Source organism: Zonotrichia albicollis, unplaced genomic scaffold, assembly GCF_047830755.1.
Source record: "Zonotrichia albicollis isolate bZonAlb1 unplaced genomic scaffold, bZonAlb1.hap1 Scaffold_257, whole genome shotgun sequence".
In the NCBI taxonomy this organism is placed as follows: Eukaryota; Metazoa; Chordata; class Aves; order Passeriformes; family Passerellidae; genus Zonotrichia; species Zonotrichia albicollis.
The window spans coordinates 5512240-5531267 of record NW_027428429.1 but is presented as its reverse complement, the minus strand read 5'-3'; the positions used below and the strand labels follow the sequence as shown (position 1 = coordinate 5531267).

The following is a 19028-nucleotide window of genomic DNA, read 5'->3' as shown; positions in this document are numbered from 1 at the left end:
TGGGCCAGGGCTCCTTCACCCTGCTAGCAATGAGGCCTTGAGAGTGCTGAAAAAATCCCCAGCAAGGGAGCAGCAAAAACCAGATTTAATATTAAGGCACAGCAGCACAAAGTTCCTTGGCAAGAGTCACTCTGCTCCTGACTGGACACTTCAGGCACACCAAGGAAACAAAGCAACAACAAAAGCAAACCAAATCCAATCAAACCAGAAATGAACTGAGAACTGTCCCTGTGTGTGTGTGTGTGTGACACAAGGATAGTGAGGGCAAGGATAAAAGGAATATAGCCTAAAGCTTAACAGGCCTCACACGTAACAGGACTTAACTTACACCTTAAATGTAACCGATACCTTAAACATCAAAGTTTAGCAAAACAACAGCACCTAACAGTATTTAACTTTACTTATAACCTATGACTTAGCAATTTAACAGAGGAATAACACTTAACAATATTTATCTTAGCTAATAAATTAAACATAACAATTTAGCAAAAGAACAACACTTAGGAGAATTGAACTTAGCTTAGACCTAGTGACTTAACCTTACTTACTGATATCTGGATATCTGACTCATCTATCCAAGGCACTCAAGCCCCTCAGAGAGCAGCATTTCTGCCACATTTCCCCAGCACAGGCACTCCTGTTTGCACACAGACACAAAGAATCAGTGCAAGGCACCTGGGAGAAATTCCCCTGAGGGCAAGCAATGTTCACTGTGGATCCTTTGGCATCTCCCCCGTGGGCCAAGGATTGAGCCTGGAGGAGTGGGGAGATCAGCCCAGGCTCCGTCGTTATTGAGGATCCCCGAGTGCAGCAAACGGGAGAGTTCCTGGCTGGGAGAGGCCCCACTCAGAGGGAGTCACTGGCCCAGGAGAGCTCCAAGGGCTCCTTTTGGAGCGCTGTTTGCAGGGCCCCAAGAGAGGGGCTTCAGTCCCAGCAATGGTTCATCCTGGCCACACTTGGCAGCAACAGCTTTCTTTGGCAGTGTGAGAACAGGGATGATGTGCCACTGAGGGAACAAAAACAGTTCCCAGGGCTGCTCCTACAGGAACCAGGAGCTGGTTGGACAGCAGCAGTGCCTGGAGCAGACAGTGTTTGTGATGAGCTGCAGAGGAGCTGAGCACAGGGGCTGTTGGCCAAGGCCGAGCCCCAAGGAGCATTTCTCAGCTGGCAGGGCGGCCTGAGAAGGGGAGAGGGGAATGCAGCAGCACAGGGCCATGGAACCAAGGGACCATTGTGACACTGTGGGGCTCTTTGAGACCAAGGGACCAGAGTGACACTGTGGGGCCTGTGAGACCAAGGGACCATTGTGACACTGTGGGGCCCTGTGACATCAAGGCACCATTGTGACACCGTGGGGCCTTCTGGAACTCCGGAGACCATTATGACACTCTGAGATGTCATGGAACCATGGGGCCATTGTTACACTGTGGGGCCCTGTCAGACCAAGGGACTATTGTGACACTGTGGGGCCTCATGGAATCATGGAGAGAGCACTGTGACATTGCTGGGCCTCATGGGACCAATTGGACCGTACTGACACTGGAATGTCAGTGGCTCCATGCAATGTAGGGATCATTGTGACACTGAGAGGCCCCATCAAACCAAGGGTCTGTTGTGACACCATGGGGCCTCATGGAACTGTGGAGACCATTGTGACGCTGTGGGGCACCATGGCACCGATGAGTCCATTGTGATACTGAGGGGCCTCATGGCATCATGGAGACCATTGTGGTGCTATGAGGTACCATGGAATAAGCAAAGCATTGTGACACTGTGAGGCTTCATGGAACCAGAGAGACCATTGTGACCATGGGGTTACCTACAGAACCAAGAGAACCACTGTGACGCTGTGGGGCCTCATGAAACCAAGAGGCCTTTGTGACACTGCAGGGCTGCATGGAACCAAAGGTCCATTGTGACATTGCAGGGCTCATAGAAGAGAGGAGTCACATGACATTGTGGGGCCTGGGGAGCCACGGAGACCATTGTGACACCTCAGGTCACAATTGTAAATTATGAAATGTAGGGGCCACAGTGACACTGCTGGACCCCATACAGACAAGGGTTCATTGTGACACCACAGGTCTCCTTGTAATCACGGGGCCATTGTGACACTGCTGGACCCCATGGAATCAAGGCACAGTTGTGACACTGTTAGGCCCCATAAAAGCAAGGGAACATGGAACAGGTCTGGCTGGTTTGGCCTCCTGTTGACTGCCTGACTGGTCCAACTGACCTTGGCATGTTGGGGGTCTCTTTTTTTATCAGCTGCTGAACCACTGGGGCCCCATGCTTTCCTTCCAATGGAAAAGAACTGTCCTTCTCAGCCAGGTGCCCATGGCCAGAATTGGGATTTCACCTCCAACATTGCCTGTTGTGAAAGACTGCAGGAGATTGTTGGCTAGAAACATTTTGTGTGTTGGGAAGGAAGGGGCAGGTCCAGCCTTGCCCTGCCCTGGAACGTCAGCCCTGCCCTGCCCTGGAGCCCCAATCCCCCCATGCTGTGGTGTGTTCTTAAGTTTGTTAGTTGCTCCCCCATTTTCTGTATTAAATGGTTCCTTCCTGTCCCAGGACTTCCTGCTACTACCCTGTCAGTTAGGTTGCTATGGAAATGAAACTGCTCCTCCCCTGGTTTTTCTTATAAAGTGCAAGTTGTTTCCTCCTTGGGTTCAGTCAATCACCCCTTTTCTCCTCCCAGGTTTCGAGAATTTTCTTTTCTCTGGGAGTTATGGTTGGCTGTAGCCCTGGAGCCCCTCCTATGATTTATAACAGTTGGTTACTTTGGTATATCAGTTATGTTTCGTACCTCCAAATATGTATTTCTATTGGTAGCCGGGTTTCCCTGCCTTCTTCCCCCCTTTTCCTTCTTCCCCCCGTGTACGCCCCCGCGCAGTGTGGCGGACCAACGTGGGGGCCTGAAATAGTGGCTGATCACGAAAACAGACACCTCAGAAGTGGAATTTTTAGTTTCCAGTGGGCGCTGCACTACCTCGGGGGGGGCAGGCTCCGTTGTAGGAGCGGCACTCCCTGTAGGATCGGAATCGGGAACCCTCGCACCCAGAGAGGACGGTTCCGGAGACGAAAATACCCCTCCTGATTCATCGTTTGCTGCTACCACCGGATTGGGTAAGGTCGGGCCCTGCTTTGGGGACCTTTCCGACTTTCCCCTTTGCCTTTTTAAAATTTCCCTGGGGGTGCATGCCCTGCTTTGGGGACCCACCCTCCTACCCTTTTCCCTTGATTTTTTTTCCTTTTACTGAAGCCCCAGACTTGGGGACAGTAAGGAGGGGCAGGGGCTGGTGGAAAGTGGCTTTCTGTTGTTTTCAGGCGGGGGGTTGTACCATCAGAGGAATTTTCCCCCCTTTATAGTATTGGCAGTTCCTGTACTATAAAGGCACTTATGGGTGCTAGTTTGGGAAAATCCCAGAAGGAGGTTTATTATATTGTTAAGGGTTTACTGCTTGGAGGTGGCCAGAAGGCCCCCAAGCAAGAATTAAAATTCTTAACTAAGTGGATCTTTTCTAAGTTCCCTGAAATTTCCCCAGAACTTGCAAAACAGCCACACCTTTGGACTGCCGTTTTGGCAAAATTAGAACAAGCAGTTGATTCTGGGGAGACAAAATTAGCAACTGTGGCATTTTGGGCGAACAGAGTGCTCACAACACTCTCTTCGTCCGGGGAACTTAAGAAAAGCCCTGCTTGTCCCCGTTCCCCCCGTTCGGCTTCCCTTACCCCCCAACCCTCTCCCTATCCCCATAGGCAGGAGCCCTCTAGAGGGATTTTGAAGGCCGGCAAAAAGCAGGGCTTCCATCCTGCCCCTGCTCCCTCTCGACCGGCTCAGCCTCCCCGTTCGAGGAGCCCTGGCCAAGCTCCTCCTCCCTCCTCACCCTCTACCCCAGTTCCCAAGTCCCCGGTTGTAACCCCTAAGTCTGTTCAGTTCAGTACTGTCCAAGATGGCGACAGAGCTTCTCCTTCTTCCACTACCCCTTTTCTCTCAAGCGGCAACCCTTTCCTTTACCCTGAACACAGCCCTTGCCCAATCCCCCCTCCCTCATATCCTCCCCCCGTCCCACTCGCTCCTCCGTACTCTGAGAGACCTTCAGCTCCCCCTCAAACTCCTCCCCCGGTTCAGCCTCCCGTTCCCTCCTCCCCCGCTTCACTTTCGCTTTCCCCTCCGCCTCCGAACGCTGCCCAGGGGGGGAGAGGGGTGGATGGCCTTGCACACTCTCTCCCCTTACGTCATCGCCAAACCCCGCCTCAGCCTCCTCCAGTTTCGGTTCCAACACCCTCCCCCCCGGTTCCCACGAGTTGTCTTCGGAGGGCGGGGGGGGCAGTGCCTTCGGAGGCGGGGGGGCAGTGCCTGGCCACAAGCCACAGCAAATGCCTTTACTAGAAGCGGCCCCAATTACTTACCACCTAGGCGGGGAGGGAACACTCCAGGCTCGGTGGGTGCCCTTAGCAGAGGCACGGATTAAAGAACTGTGCAAGGCACAGAAAGACTACTCCCGAAGGTCAGAATACTTCCGGGCTTTGCTACATAATACCCTTTCCCAGGGAGATTTAGTTCCGGCAGATCTGAGGGCACTCTTCTCCAGCCTTATAAGGCCTATGGAATTCAGAGTCCGGGTGAGGGAATGGGGGAGGGAAATATCGGAGGTCCTCCCGAGTCTATGGGGTAATCAAGCGCTATCCCATGATGCAGATGGTTTGATAATTTCCCTTGATCATCTTTTGGGTGAAGGGCAGTGGGCAGAAGGGGCAAAACAAGCTAGAGCCTTATTCCCCTCCCAGCTGATGGAGACGGCCCGAGCAGCTGAACAAGCTTTCTTCAAGCTGGAAGTAGTTACTTCCCAATGGGAGGATGATGAGGTTTTGCAAGGAGAGCATGAACCATACATGGAATTTATGGAGCGCCTCTACAGATATGTGGAAGCACAGGCGCTCGGAGATGATGATAGGGAAATGATGCTCCAGAGAATGGCATATAGCAATGCAAACGCTGAGTGCCGCAAAGCTATAAAGACTCTCCCTCGTAGTCCTAGGCCTACAGTAGAGGCCATGATAGATGTCGTGGTACGTCAGGTCTCCCTGTCATCACGGCCTAAGAGGGCTTCCGTGGTTTTTACTGAATGCCCCGTGCAGGACTGTATAGAGGGAGCAGCTGCCCCCGTTGCCGGCCCTCCAACACCTGGGGCGGGCAAGAGAACATCGACAACCCACCCCTGTCATCTCTGTGGTAAAGTGGGACATTGGATGCCACAGTGCCCTATGCGGCAAGACTACATGGAATGGAGGCGGAAGCGGGAAAAGGAGGAGAATCAAAAGAAAAAAAACTAGGATTGGAGCGCAGTCCCTCCCTGCGCGTGGATAGAAATGTGGCGGGCTGTTTATCACCATCCGGGGAGAGAAGAAACGAGGGAGAACCGCCGCACACCTTGCCAGATTTGACGTACCTATCGGATTCGAAACACTTTACCTGTGATATTCTGCCCAAACCTGTACTTAACACCATGTCCTCTGTTTCCCCTTACAGGTTTCAGCTAACTAGGAGCATTTACCTCCCTAGCAGTAATTTGCAGCTGGTGTCTGTCGACTTGCAACACCTGGGTCGCTGGAGGAAACTGGGACAATGCAGGTGGACTGTCGTCGGAGACACAGAGCACACACCGCGAGACATCCACATAGTCCCTGGTCTGGTAACTACCGACCGGGACCGCTTCACGGTAGGGCTGTATTGTGTCCGACCCCCGCTTTTCCTCCCTAAGGGACAAGTCATTGCTCAGGCCATTCCTGTGCCAGATAAAGACCATTGCTCGAGCCCGATGGAGAAGGACTCGCCTCCGACCGTGGCCTGGACACAGTTGGTAGGGAGGGAGAAGCCCCGCCTGACATGTCAACTTTCATTAGGCGGGGACAAGAAATTAGTGAGGGGTCTTTTGGACACGGGTGCAGATGTGACGATCATTCCCTCTCGGGAATGGCCGTCGCATTGGGGCCTGCAAAGCGCAGGTTTTGGTGTTGGGGGCCTCCAATTGGCAAACCAATCAAAGAGCATTGTGCAAATTAAGGGGCCTGACGGGCAAATGGCCTCTATACGCCCGTTCGTTTTAGATTATACAGAGCCCCTCTGGGGAAGGGACCTTTTAGCCCAGTGGGGGGCCAAAATCGATCTCCCAACAGCTCCCCAGGTTTTTTCGGCGGTGGCCACTGAGGAGTGCCGGACCTGGAAACTGAATTGGCTTTCAGATAAACCAGTACAGGTCAAGCAGTGGCCACTTAAAGCAAAAAAAAAAAAAAAAGTGGCCACTTTAAAGCCAAAACTAAAGGCACTCAACGAGCTCGTTCAGGAGCAGTTATTGAAAGGCCACCTGGAAGAGACCATGTCACCCTGGAACTCCCCAGTGTTTGTCATCAAAAAGCCTAATAAGGATAAGTGGCGGCTCCTGACCGACCTTCGCCGAATTAATAAATTAATAATTGACATGGGTTCCCTTCAGCCAGGGATGCCCTCCCCAGCAATGCTCCCCCAAGATTGGGAATTAGCTGTGATTGATATAAAAGATTGCTTTTTCCAAATTCTCCTTCACCCAGAGGACGCCCCGCGATTTGCATTCACAGTTCCGTCCATCAACTGTGAGTCCCCAGCCAAGCGCTATCATTGGTGGGTGCTTCTGCAGGGCCTCAAGGTCAGCCCTGTGATCTGCCAGTGGTATGTCGCTTCGCTGCTGTCACCCATTCGTACAGCCCTCGGGGATGCCGTCATTGTCCACCATTATATGGACGACATCCTTGTGTGTGCGCCCGACCACAGTCTGCTTGCCCATGCGCTTGACCTGACAACCAATGCGTTGGCTGCTGCAGGGTTCGAGCTCCAGCAGGACAAAATTCAGCAGGTGCCACCTTGGAAATACCTGGGCCTCGAAATTACAAAGCGGACAATTGTGCCGCAAAAATTGGCAATTCGGACAAAGGTCCAGACCCTAGCAGATGCCCATCAACTGTGTGGATCTTTAAATTGGGTGAGACCCTGGTTGGGCATTTCAACCGAAGATTTAGCCCCTCTTTTCGATTTGTTGAAAGGGGGAGAGGAGCTTAGTTCTCCTAGGACTCTTACCCCAGAGGCACAGGTAGCTCTGGAGAAAATACAAAAGGATATTTCGGCCAGGCAGGCCCACCGATACCATCCGGGCCTGCCTTTCAAATTTATTATACTGGGAAAATTGCCACACCTTCATGGCGTAATACATCAATGGGATGTTAGTCTGAAGGACCAAGGATTAGGAGACAAGCTCTTAATTATAGAGTGGGTCTTTCTGAGCCACCATAGGTCCAAAAGAATGACACGGCCACAGGAGTTGATAGCAGACCTGATTCTCAAAGCAAGATCGAGGATCAGAGAGCTTGCAGGCTGTGATTTCTCATGCATACAGATCCCAATTAAATTGGAATCGGGCCAATTTAAACTAAAAATCTTTGAAGAACTGCTGCAAACTAATGAATACCTTCAATTTGCACTCGACAGCTACACTGAGCGCATCACAGTAAATCGGCCGTCCCACAAATTATTCAATTCGGGGTTTAAATTCTCGTTGAAAAAGGTTCAGAGCAAGAAGCCACTGGATGCTGTGACGGTTTTTACTGATGCGTCTGGAGCATCCCACAGGTCAGTGATGACTTGGAAGGATCCTCAGACTCAGCAGTGGGAGACCGATGTTGCTGTTGTAGAGGGCTCTCCACAAGTTGCTGAGTTGGACGCAGTCGTCAGGGCATTTCAGAAATTCCCTGGGCCTTTCAATTTGGTCACAGATTCTGCGTATGTCGCAGGTGTAGTGTCTCGAGCTGAGTCAGCTGTTCTTCAAGAGATCACTAATAAGAGATTATTTGAATTGCTGAATAGGCTCGTCGAGTTAGTCTCTAACCGCGAGCATCCATTCTATGTCATGCATGTGAGATCACACACAGATCTACCTGGGTTCATTGCGGAGGGAAACCATCGCGCCGATTCTTTAGCGGCGGCTGCTGTTTCGCAGGCCCCCCTCCCAGATGTGTTCAGTCAGGCTAAAATCAGCCACCAACTGTTCCATCAAAATGCCCCTGGCCTGGTTCGTCAGTTCAATCTGACGCAGGAGCAAGCCAAGGCGATAGTGGCCACATGTCCCCAATGCCAGCAAGATCAAATGCCTACCATAGCCTCAGAGGCTAATCCCCGAGGTTTGGCAAGCTGCGAGCTGTGGCAGATGGATGTAACGCACATTCCATTTTTTGGCCGATTGTGTTACGTCCACGTCTCAGTGGATACTTTCTCTGGGGCGATCTATGCTTCTGCCCACACAGGTGAAAAGGCAGCGGATGTTCAGAGGCATCTGCTCCAGGCATTCGCTGTCTTGGGCATCCCTAGGACCTTAAAAACAGACAACGGCCCTGCGTATGTTTCCAAGGAGCTGCAAAGCTTTCTGCAGCAATGGGGAATAGTGCATAAAACCGGCATCCCCTATTCCCCAACAGGCCAAGCCATGGTGGAAAGAGCTCACCAGAGCCTTAAGAAAGTCCTATCCCGGCAACAACTGACGATGAAGGCAGAGACCCCCCAAGTCCGGCTATCAAGGGCATTGTATACACTCAACTTCCTGAATTGCTCTTTTGACAGCCAAAACCCTCCGATAGTCCGACATTTCGGCAGCCACCAGCAGCTGCAGCCTAAAACCAAGCCACCGGTTCTTGTAAAAGATCCGGAGACCTGGCGGACAGAGGGCCCCTTTGACCTGGTAACTTGGGGTAGGGGATATGCCTGCGTGTCCACTCCCTCGGGTCCCAAGTGGGTACCATCTAAGTGGGTCAGGCCCTTCGTCCCGAAGCAGGGGATCAAGAAGGAGGCAGTACCACAGGTCCGGCAAGCATGTTGGCGTCGGCGGAAGAAACTATCCCATCAATCCTTCTCATTCTCTCCAGATCTCACTCCAGTTACTGAAGAACCCTCTCCCCCAGCTTCTCCTCCACCCCTTGATCTTTTATACCACCTTTCCTCCTTTTCCCCCCCGGCTCCAACCATTACCCCTCGTGAGTTTTACTTAAATTGGTTGTTTGGAGAGGAACCATATCTGTGAATCCTGCATACTTTTACGGCTCTCCTTTCATTTCAGTTTTATCTCCCCGAATGGTCTTCGAATTGACTACGCTGGCTCTCAATCCTTGTTTGTTGTTGACCGTACTGATGACCTGCGGATTCCTTCTGCCACCTGCGGAGCCGTGGGTCATCCCCCAGCCAAAAATCAACGTCTGGCGTGCCTTGGCCCAATCATTAGGACAGGACAGTATATGCCTCGACACCGGCGCAGCAGAGGACCCGATGTCGTCTTGCCTTGTGGGGATCCCTTTCTCCCCAGGCGAGTTCCCCCTGCCTTCCAGTCTGCCCTTTCCCCCGTTTTGGCCCAGAGCCTAACTTTCCTCCCCGGTTTTGAACCCAGTAATGCCTGGAGAAGTGGAGTAGCTAGGCTCAGTCCTGCGCCCTCCGAGCCCACAGAACTGCATCTACTTGGTTCCGCCAACTCCTCAATTTGTTTTCAGTTTGAATATAGTTATGCCCCCATATATGAGGGCAGTGAGGTGGTCTGGCAGACAAAGAAACAATATCAAGCGAGCCAGTGGTGCCGCGCTGTTCTAAAAATCATGAGCCCCACCTCTACCAAGCGGACCCCTTACGCCCTTCCCAGGGGGGTGTTCTTGATTTGTGGCGATCGAGCGTGGGCAGGCATCCCCTCTGGTCTGATCGGAGGGCCGTGCACATTTGGCCGGCTGACGCTGTTTACCCCCAACATCACCCAAATTATCAATTGGAAAAGGAATAACATCACATCCAAATTGGCCAGATCTAAAAGAGATCTTAAAGATCTCACTGAAGATTGTGATGATAAAGTTACCCATTGGTCTCATTCTAAATCCGTCGCCTTTACCATTTTATTGCCATGGTTATCGGTGGCGAAATCTCTGGGTGAATTGGGCCGCCTGGAGTGTTGGGTGGTTAAACAAGCCAATTATACTTCAGCCGCGTTATACGACCTCCTTAAGGACGAGGAAATTACAAGGAAGGCAACGCTCCAAAACAGAGCAGCAATAGATTTTCTACTACTGCTCCATCACCATCACTGTGAGGAGTTTGAGGGCCTCTGCTGTCTGAACCTGTCCTCTCGGGCCGAGGACGCCAGACACTCCATCAAAAAACTCCAAGACCTCGTCCATCAGGTCAGGCAAGAGACATCAGACTGGCTGGGGGACATATTCAAGGGTTGGGGCCTTAGCAGGTGGGCCAGTTCGGTGTTAGAATCAGTTTGTAAAGTGGTTTTGAGCTTGATTGTATTTTGCATTTTGATCGTACTGATCCGTAGTTTGATCAAAGGACTAATAGCTAAAGCCACCTCAACGACTGTCAATCATGCCGCACTTCCTCTGGAGGAACATTTTGAGCTGGAGGACCTCTCCTCAGAAGCCGGAGGAGATTCAGATGAAGAGGGATCCACAGAGCTGCCTCAAGAACGTAAGTGGGCTAGCGAACTCCAGCTCGAAGAAAGCGAAGATTGGCAGGACAAGCCGCAGACACCTTCCTTTTGAGTTGCATAGAAAATTTTAATTTTATTTGATAAGAAACGGGGAGATGCTGTGGTGTGATCTTAAGTTCGTTAGTTTGCTCCCCCCATTTTCTATATTACTTCCTGCTGCTACCTTGCCAGTTATGTTGCTATGGAAATGAAACTGCTCCTCCCTTGGTTTCTCTTATAAAGTGAAAGTTGTTTCCTCCTTGGGGTCAGTCAATCACTCTTTTTCTCCTCCCAGGTTTCGAGAATTTTCCTTTCTCTGGGAGGTATGGTTGGCTGTAGCCCCGGAGCCCCTCCTATGATTTATAACAGTTGGTTACTTTAGTGTATCAGTTATGTTTCGTACCTCCAAATATGTATTTCTATTGGATAGCCGGGTTTCCCTGCCTTCTTCCCCCCTTTTCCCTTAAAACCCTCTCTCGCCCCCTGTTCGGGGCCATTTGCTGGGTGTTTCCCCTCCTTTGTTGGTTCTTCTGTAATAAACCGACAGTTTACCCCCAGCAAGTGGTCGCCTCCTAATTCGTCTCACACCGCGCTGCTCCGAGCTATCACCCAGCTCAGCCCGAGGCCAAAGCCGCCGAGGGGGGCTGTTTTCTGATGCGCAGGGGCCCTGGCCTTCGCCCCTCACCAGATAGCCGGATTCCAGGGCCGTTCACGCCCCCGCGCAAAGGACCTTCTTCTGTTGAGACAGAACCTCTTCTTCTCTATTTGAGTGCTGAGCCCTGCTGGCTTAGCTGCTGCCTGCAGGGAGCTGGGCTCTGGGCTTGCCTTGGCACCACCTCTAGAGGTGTCTTAAAGTCCATGGTGTTGAGTGCATCTTCTTCATCATCTGCCTTCTTCACCAGAACAGTGGGATTGTGGTATGGGCAGGCGTGGGGCACAGAGCAAACCTTGCTTTGGGTCCTGCTCCTGCCACAGATGAAGTCCTTGCAATGCTGACCTGCCGGGGTTCTCCTTATGTTGGCACAGCAGCCAGAAAGGCTCCTGTCCTTCAGGCTCCCCTGCAGCTGCAGCCGTAGGCAAGCACAGGAGAAGCTCAGCTCCAGCAAGGCAGCCAGCTCAGGACACACAGGCCAAGTGTGGAGCTGGGAGTGGAGGCTGCTTAAAGCAAGCCTGTGCAGCAGGACTTCTTCAGGCCAGGCTGGAGTTGGTTTCATGGGGAGGAGATGGAGGAGGCTGCTTCCAATGGTTTCCATGGCAGCCAGCACTGGTTTGCTTGGTCCCAGCTGGGTTCCAGCAGGAAATCTGCCTGACAAGAGCCTGTCTTGCAGGAGAGGAGTTCCTGCAGCCTTTGCTTTCTGACTGATAAGATTGTTCTCATGAAGGAGCAGGCTAGGAGTCGTTAAAACTGAAGATCATGGACAGAGACTCTCTAACTAATTAAAGTTAGACAGTGGGATGTTTATTAACACCGGCGGGTGGCACCAGAGCCATCCCTAAAAGGCATGACCGCACTGTCCAAGGTTCTTTGCCCTCTCTTTATTTCCCAAGATCTTACATACAATACATCTGCACAACCCCAGCACCTCCCATCCCTGCTCTGTATTCAAATGAGGCCATTGGTCCTTCACTCCTGTGCAATTCTTCCCTTGAACTGGGTCAATGGTCTCGAAGTGGGTCAGTGGTCTTTATCAGGTCTCTGTGACCCTCTGGCACCATCCAAGGTCCCCAACTTAGTGATTGATTGACATCAAGCCCAGGTGCTAACCATTGTTCTACTGGTTTCAAGATGTTCTTATACCAGTTCACTTCCTCCACTTCCCTCTAGAAAGATGCTCCTAATGGTAAACAATAGAACAATCAGCTCCAGCTTAAGCATCTCATAGTCATTAACCTATGGTCTGCCTATCTAACTTACATCCTGATCAATGGGAATTGCTTCTAACCCTCAGCTGAAATCTGAACTCTTTAAAATCATGCCTCAGCTATGCCCAGGGAGAAGGGGGCTGAATGAGCTGAGTAAGAACTGTAGGAGAGCTAAGCAGATGTCAGCAATCTGTGCTCTGCTTTAAACTGGGAAGCCAAGAGACAAAAGGCGTTTCCAGGCACCAGCGCAGAGAGCTGCTGGATCAGCCTTTGGCAGGGGCTGGAGGGGTCTGGCTGTGCCTTCAGAGGGAGCTTGCACAGTCAACACCTTATGATGGCAAAGCTCAGGTATGGCTGGTCCTGGAGGTCCCCTTCCACCAATTCCCTCACTTGGGATGTTCCCAGCCTCTGTGGGTTGAGGAGAATTCACGGAAATGGCCTCAGGGTCAAGGAATGAAGTGCAGGGCCAGCCAGGACTAGGGAGCCCAAGGTTCTGGTGGGACTCTCAGCCATGTTTCCTATTTTGTCTGCAGAAGGGAGCTGAAGGAGCCAACTCAAAAGGTCAAGGAGGAGGCAAAAGCCCTAGAGGAGGAAGACAGGAGGAAGGAGGAAGAGATGCTGAAGAAGGGAAAGAAGAGTGTCTCTGTTGGGAAGCAACCTCCAATACCAGCAAAGGGGAAAACCAAGACCCGAGAGAATATGGAAACCGAAATCCCAAAAAAGAAAACCAAAATCCCAGAGAGGAAGGAAACCAAAATCCCAGAGAAGAAGGAAGCCAAAATCTCAGAGAAGAAGGAAGCCAAAGACCCAAAGAAGGGGGAACCCAAAGCCGTCAAGAAGGGGGGAACTGAAATCCCAAAGGACTAAGCTAAGATGGAGAAGAAACCTTTATTCTTTATTCATCCAACTCATTTTACACAGTTTAACACACCTTGTGTGCACCTTTAGTTTGTTCATAGATTTCTTATCAGTTAGTCGATTATTGGTTAATAAAATAGACTTTACTTGAGCATCAAATCTCTCTATTGTATTGTTTACCTCTTCACTGATTCTCATGGGACAAATCCCTTGTTATTGCAGGTGCATTTGTTTTTCACCCTCAGAATAGAATGGTCACAAAGTCTCATTCTCAAAATAGCTTCACATGGGAACTTGTAACTGCTTAGCTGCACTCAGAAGAGATGATAGGCCAGCTATTGATATGGCCGAACAAGGCTTCATGTCAAAAGGCCTTTCTTTTATCATTATTCTACCTGTCTATGACATCTCCCGTGGTGTCCTTGGACCCAAATTGTCACAACTGACCCATGGTTCCATGAGGTTCCCCAGTGTCACCGTGATGTCCTTGGACCCACATTGTCACAACTGACCCAAGGTTCCCTGAGGTTCCCCTGTATCACCATGGTCACTGTCAGAGGCTGGATGAGATCAATGTCCTGAGACACCATGGGATGAGCTGTCACTCAGTCACACAGTGGGGACAGCACTAACCCAGCCCTGATTGCCTGTGCAATCAGAAATCCCACCTGGGGGAGGCTCACAAGGGCCCGGGGGCTTAAAAACATAGAGCACAAGGTGAGCCCCTGGTATGGACTCTGCCTTCTCCTGGGGTTTGTGTCCCACCCACACTGAAACCCTAGGAGCTGTTAGTCATATGTGTGTCTTTCTATAGAGCTTCTGTCATTCTGTCTCTCTCCTTCTTCTCCTTCTAATGCTCTTTATATGGAACATTTTTGGATACCCTAACAGCTTATGTGTTTTAATGTTTCCAGGATAAATGGGCTAAGTAAATGAAGTTACTGCTATGATAAGTGTTTTATGTGTAATTTGATGTTGCATTAAATACTCTTCCAAAGTTCTTGATTTTTTGCACTTTGCCCGTAGAATTTTGTGTCATTTTGACCTCTTACGAATATCTGGCTGGTGTTTTTCCTGTGCACCAAACTCGAGTAAAGGTGGTAGATGAATTGGTGAGTTGGCACACAAACCCCGAACGGAGCTCTGGGTGCGTGGAGAATCGGGGCGGTGTGAGTCGTGCACAATCCCTGCAGTGGGGGGACACGGGTCCCTAGTGGGGTTTAGGGTGACCCGAGTACAGCAGCAGCACTGAGTACACCCAAGAGGGCCCCAGTGCCCAGAGTGGGACGGCGGTGCTGGGGGTTTGGTGTGCCGTGGGTCAGGTAGAAACCATAAACCCACAGGAGGCCCCTGGGGGGACTGGGGTCACAGGGCAGGGCAGGGCTGGGCTCACAGGGCAGGGCAAGGCTGGACCTGCCCCTTCCTCCCCCACACACAAAATGTTTAGAGCCAACAATCTCATCTGGTTTGTCACAACAGGCAATGCTGGAGGTGAAATCCCAATTGTGGCCATGGGCACCTGGCTGAGAAGGACAGTTCTTTTCCATGGGAAGGAAAGCACAGAGCATCAAGGTTTGGAAGGCAGGTAGGTGAGAGCCTCACTAGGCCAAGGTCAGCTAGACATGTCAGTAATAGCAGATTTTGGATTTAGGGAATTTGGAGGTGGAAACACAATCTCGGCCATGGGCACCTGGAGAAGCAGGACAGTTTTTTCCCATGAGAAGGAGAGCATGGAGGCTTCCCCAGTGTTTTGGGGACAGATGAGAGGTGACCCTTGTGAAACTACTGCCAGCCAGACTTGTCCTGGCAATATTCTGATGGGAAGAATTCCTGGATATAAGGAACTTTGGAGGTGAAATCCCAATTCTGGCCATAGGTGCCTGGAGTAGAAGGACAGTGCTTTTCCATTGGGAAGGAAAGCACAGAGCCCCAGTGTTTCAGCAGCACATGAGAAGTGAACCTCAAGGTGCAATGGTCACCTGGACCAGTCAAGCAGTCCATGGGAAGCCAAACCAGTCAGAGGTGTTCTGTGTTCCCTTGGTTTTATGGGGCTCCATAGTGTCACACTGATGCACTGGATCCATGGGGTCCCACAGTGTCACAGTGCCCCCAGGTGTCAGATGGTCCTACAGTGTCACAATGGTCCCAAGGATTCCATGAGCCCTTGCAGTGTCACAATGGTCTCTGTGGCTCCCCAGGCCCCACAATGTCACGGGACTCCTCTGTTCCATGAGGTCTGCAATGTCACAATGGACCTTTGGACCCTGGGGCTTTGCTGTGTCACAATGGTCTCCTTTGGCTCCACAGTGCCACAATGGACCATTGATGACAGGCCTGCAAGTGAGGACTCCTGGGATGTCACCGTGGAGCCCCCATGAGTGCCTGTGACAGATCGGTGCCTTTGCAGCCCAAGGTCCCCCGGGATGTCACCATGGAATGGCTGTGACTGCCTCTGTCCACACAGCTCTTTACCATCCCCAGAAAGCCCTGGGAGGTCTACATGGAGCCCCTGTCTGTGCCTGTGACATTCCAGCTCTGGAACAGCCTGGAGACTTCTGGAAAGTCACCATGGAACCTCTCTGAGGGCCTGTGACAAATCTGATCCTTAGCAGGCAACCATCACCAGCCTCCTGTTGTTCTGTTCAGTTTCCACGGCAACCATTACCAGGAACCTGTTGCTATGGTCAGTTTCCCTGGCAACCATCACTGGTCCCCTGTTGCTATGGTCAGTTTCTATAGCAACCATCCCCAGCCCCCTGTTGCTATGGTCAGTCCCTCAGCAGCTCCATGGAGACCCCATGCCAGGGGTGGTTGCCATGGACACCAGCTCAGGCCTGCCGCCAGAGCCCATTGCCATGGCAACCATTTGCAGCCCCATCCCCAGGCTCATGGGATCCCAGAACCACAGAATTGGCTGAGCTGGGAGGGACCCATCAGGATCCTCCAGTCCAACTGCTGGCCCTGCCCAGGACACCCCAACAATGCCAGCCTGGGCCTGGCAGTGCTGTCCAAACGCTGCTGCAGCTCAGAGAGCCCTGGAGCTGGGACCCTTTCCTGGGGAGCCTGGGCAGGGCCCCAGCACCCTCTGGGCAAAAACTTTTTCCTGACATCCAACCTGAGCCTGCCCCGACACAGCTGCAGCCGTTTCCTCCGCCCCTGTCTCTGGGCACCAGAGGGAAGAGGTTCCCACAGCCCCAGCCAGGGACCCGCTCCCAAGGCTGTTGCCATGGCCACCAGGGCTGGGACCAGCTGGGATGCTCGGTTTCCACAGGCCAGGGTTCAGGAATGGGATTCCCCAATTTCCTGCTCCCGTTAAAACTGTGATGTCCTCGCTGCCCTCCCACCTCTTGTGGAAAGAACAAAAGGCAAAGATCCCAGGCTGGGATAAGAACAATTTATTGGGAACAGCAACGAGAAAAAGAAAAAATGGAACAGAAACAATTTGGATAACAGAAGGGACTGTTTACAGGGAAAACTCAACAAAAGTCACTGGGTCTTCCTGGCCACAATTTCCCCTTCCTGGAAATTTCACCCTTCTCCTCAGGGAGAGAGAGAGAGTCCATTTCCTGCCCCTGGCAATGACCTGAGGTGGGAGTGAATGTAATGACAGGACCATGGCTGGACCTTCATGTTGTTCTATCCCATATCATGTCATTGGCAGGGACAGGAAAAGGTAATGGTGTCTTGCCAGCATGGATCATGGGAACATAGATCATCAGGGCTCTTTCACAATGTGGATACTCCAATGATTGGAGTTGGGGCAGTGCACAAAATCCTCCTGCACTTGGGGCATTGGAGGCCTCCCCTTACCAGTGCCTCCATTGGTTACTGGTGAAGGCAGAGTTCTGGGTGAAGCTCTTCCCACACTGGGGACACTTGTAGGGCCTCTCCCCGGTGTGGATGTGCCTGTGCCTGGTGAGGGTGGACTTTTGCTGGAAGCCCTTCCCACAGTCAGGGCAGTGGAAGGGCCTCTGCTGTGTGTGAATCTGCTGGTGCTGGAGGAGATTGGAGCTGGTCTGAAACCTCTTCTGACACTGGGGACACTCGTAGGGCCTCTCCCCAGTGTGGATGCGTTGGTGGGTGACGAGTTCTGACCTGTAGCTGAAGCCCTTCCCACACTCGTAGGGCCATTCCCTGGTGTGGATAATCTGGTGCAGGATCAGGATGCTCCTCTGCCTGAATCTCTTCCCACACTCCACGCACTTGTAGCGCTTCTCCCCATCATGAAGCTGCCCATGGACCACCAGCTCTGAGCTCTGGCTGAAGCTCTGTCCACCTTCCTGGCTAAACGAGGGTCTTTCCTCCTCAGAGCACCCTGGGCTGGGTTTGCAGCCCCTCTTCCTGTGGAATCTCTGGGGATTTTCCTCCCCGTTGGATTCCTGTGCTCTGGAGTCACTCATAACAGCCTCTTCCTACAGGTTCTTCCGCAGGGATTTTTCCTCCCTTGTCTCCATCCTCTGCTTCTTGTCTGGAGGAAATAAGACAAGGAGAGGATGGGATTTGCCTCCGTGCCAGAGGGAAGGGGAAGGAGATCCCCCCAGTGCATCCCCGGTAGGACGGCATTGGCACCTAGATTGTCCTGCAGCCGGGGGCCATGTTGGGCAGGGAGATGGAGCAGGAGAGAGGGGGAAATGGGCACTGACTTCCTCCTCACCTGCCCGAGTGTCCTGGGGATCCTTCCTGTTCCTCACAGCCTCCTCCTCCATCTGGCAAAGGTTTGGGGATGGGAAATCCTGTTTTGGGAGAATAACAAGGGATGACCACATTGAGTTTTGTACTGGTTTGAAGGAAAACCTGGGAAAGGGTCTAAACCAAAATTGCAATTCTAAACCAAAATGAAGATCAAGGCAATGATACAGAAACACTGCCTTAAACTGACAGAGTCAGGATATAACCTGACACCCTGTTAGTCAGGGTTGTGGCAGCCGTCCCAATAAATGGTGGCTGCAGTCCTGTGGGAAAGGTGAACGTAGTTCTGTCAGAGCAGTGATCCTGCAGAAAGGTCTGGTCTTCCTCTGAATGTCCAGTGGTGGTTTTGGAGCTCTTATCCTCTGGGAATCCAGTAGGCAAGCTGCTCCTGGTGTTGCAAGCTTCAGCTTATTTCCAGGTAAGAATGCTTGGATCCTCCCCCTGGGCGGAGCATCCCACAATGGGATGATGGAATTTTATCAGTCCTGCAGAGACACTCAATGGTCCATTAGCAGAAGATATCTCCCCTGGAGGGCGTTATCAGGGCTGAGTCATCGAAGAGATAAAGAACACTGCCCCACCTGTTTATAGCAGTTGATGAAGATGGTGATTGAAGACCTGCATTTGGTTACATCTTGCATGGTGTGGTGGTTTGACCAGGAAGGAGTGGGAATTCTGGGAAGCTGTGGTCAAACCAATGAAAGTTTTGGGTTTGAGACTGGCACCTAGTGTAGCCAGTGGGGTTTGGACACACCTCCGAGAATACACAGGAGTTAAAAAGCAGGGCACTGCCCTTGGCACTCTCTCTTGGGACTTCGCAGCGCAGAGGTCAGATCTCTTCCCCCGTCCAGCCTCTGCTGCTGGGCGGGGGGAGGGGCAGCCATGCGGTAGGCCCAGGGCCTGGACAGAGATGGGGGTGAGAAAGCTTTCAAGGATGGAAGGGTGGAGGAGCCCTAAGAGACATCGGGCAGCCATTTCCCCCCCCCCCCCCCCCGTCCGCGAGATGGAATGTGATAGCAGCCAGCCCAGGAGGAGGAAGGTGGGGGGAAGGGTGCAGCCCGGCCGGCCGCAGCAGCAGCACGTGTG

General features: G+C 52.0%; 1 protein-coding gene across 1 annotated transcript in view; it reads right to left on the bottom strand.

Moving 5' to 3' along the window:
* Window positions 1-18583, bottom strand: part of LOC141727902 (uncharacterized) — a 241689-nt gene extending 223106 nt beyond the window's left edge. Inside the window, exons 1-2 of the mRNA XM_074534189.1 lie at window positions 18575-18583; window positions 17121-17482 (exon numbers count right to left, since the gene is read on the bottom strand). Coding sequence (XP_074390290.1) covers window positions 17121-17482; window positions 18575-18583 — 371 coding nt within the window. The remainder of the gene's footprint in view (window positions 1-17120; window positions 17483-18574) is intronic.
* Window positions 18584-19028: the final 445 nt, after the last annotated feature.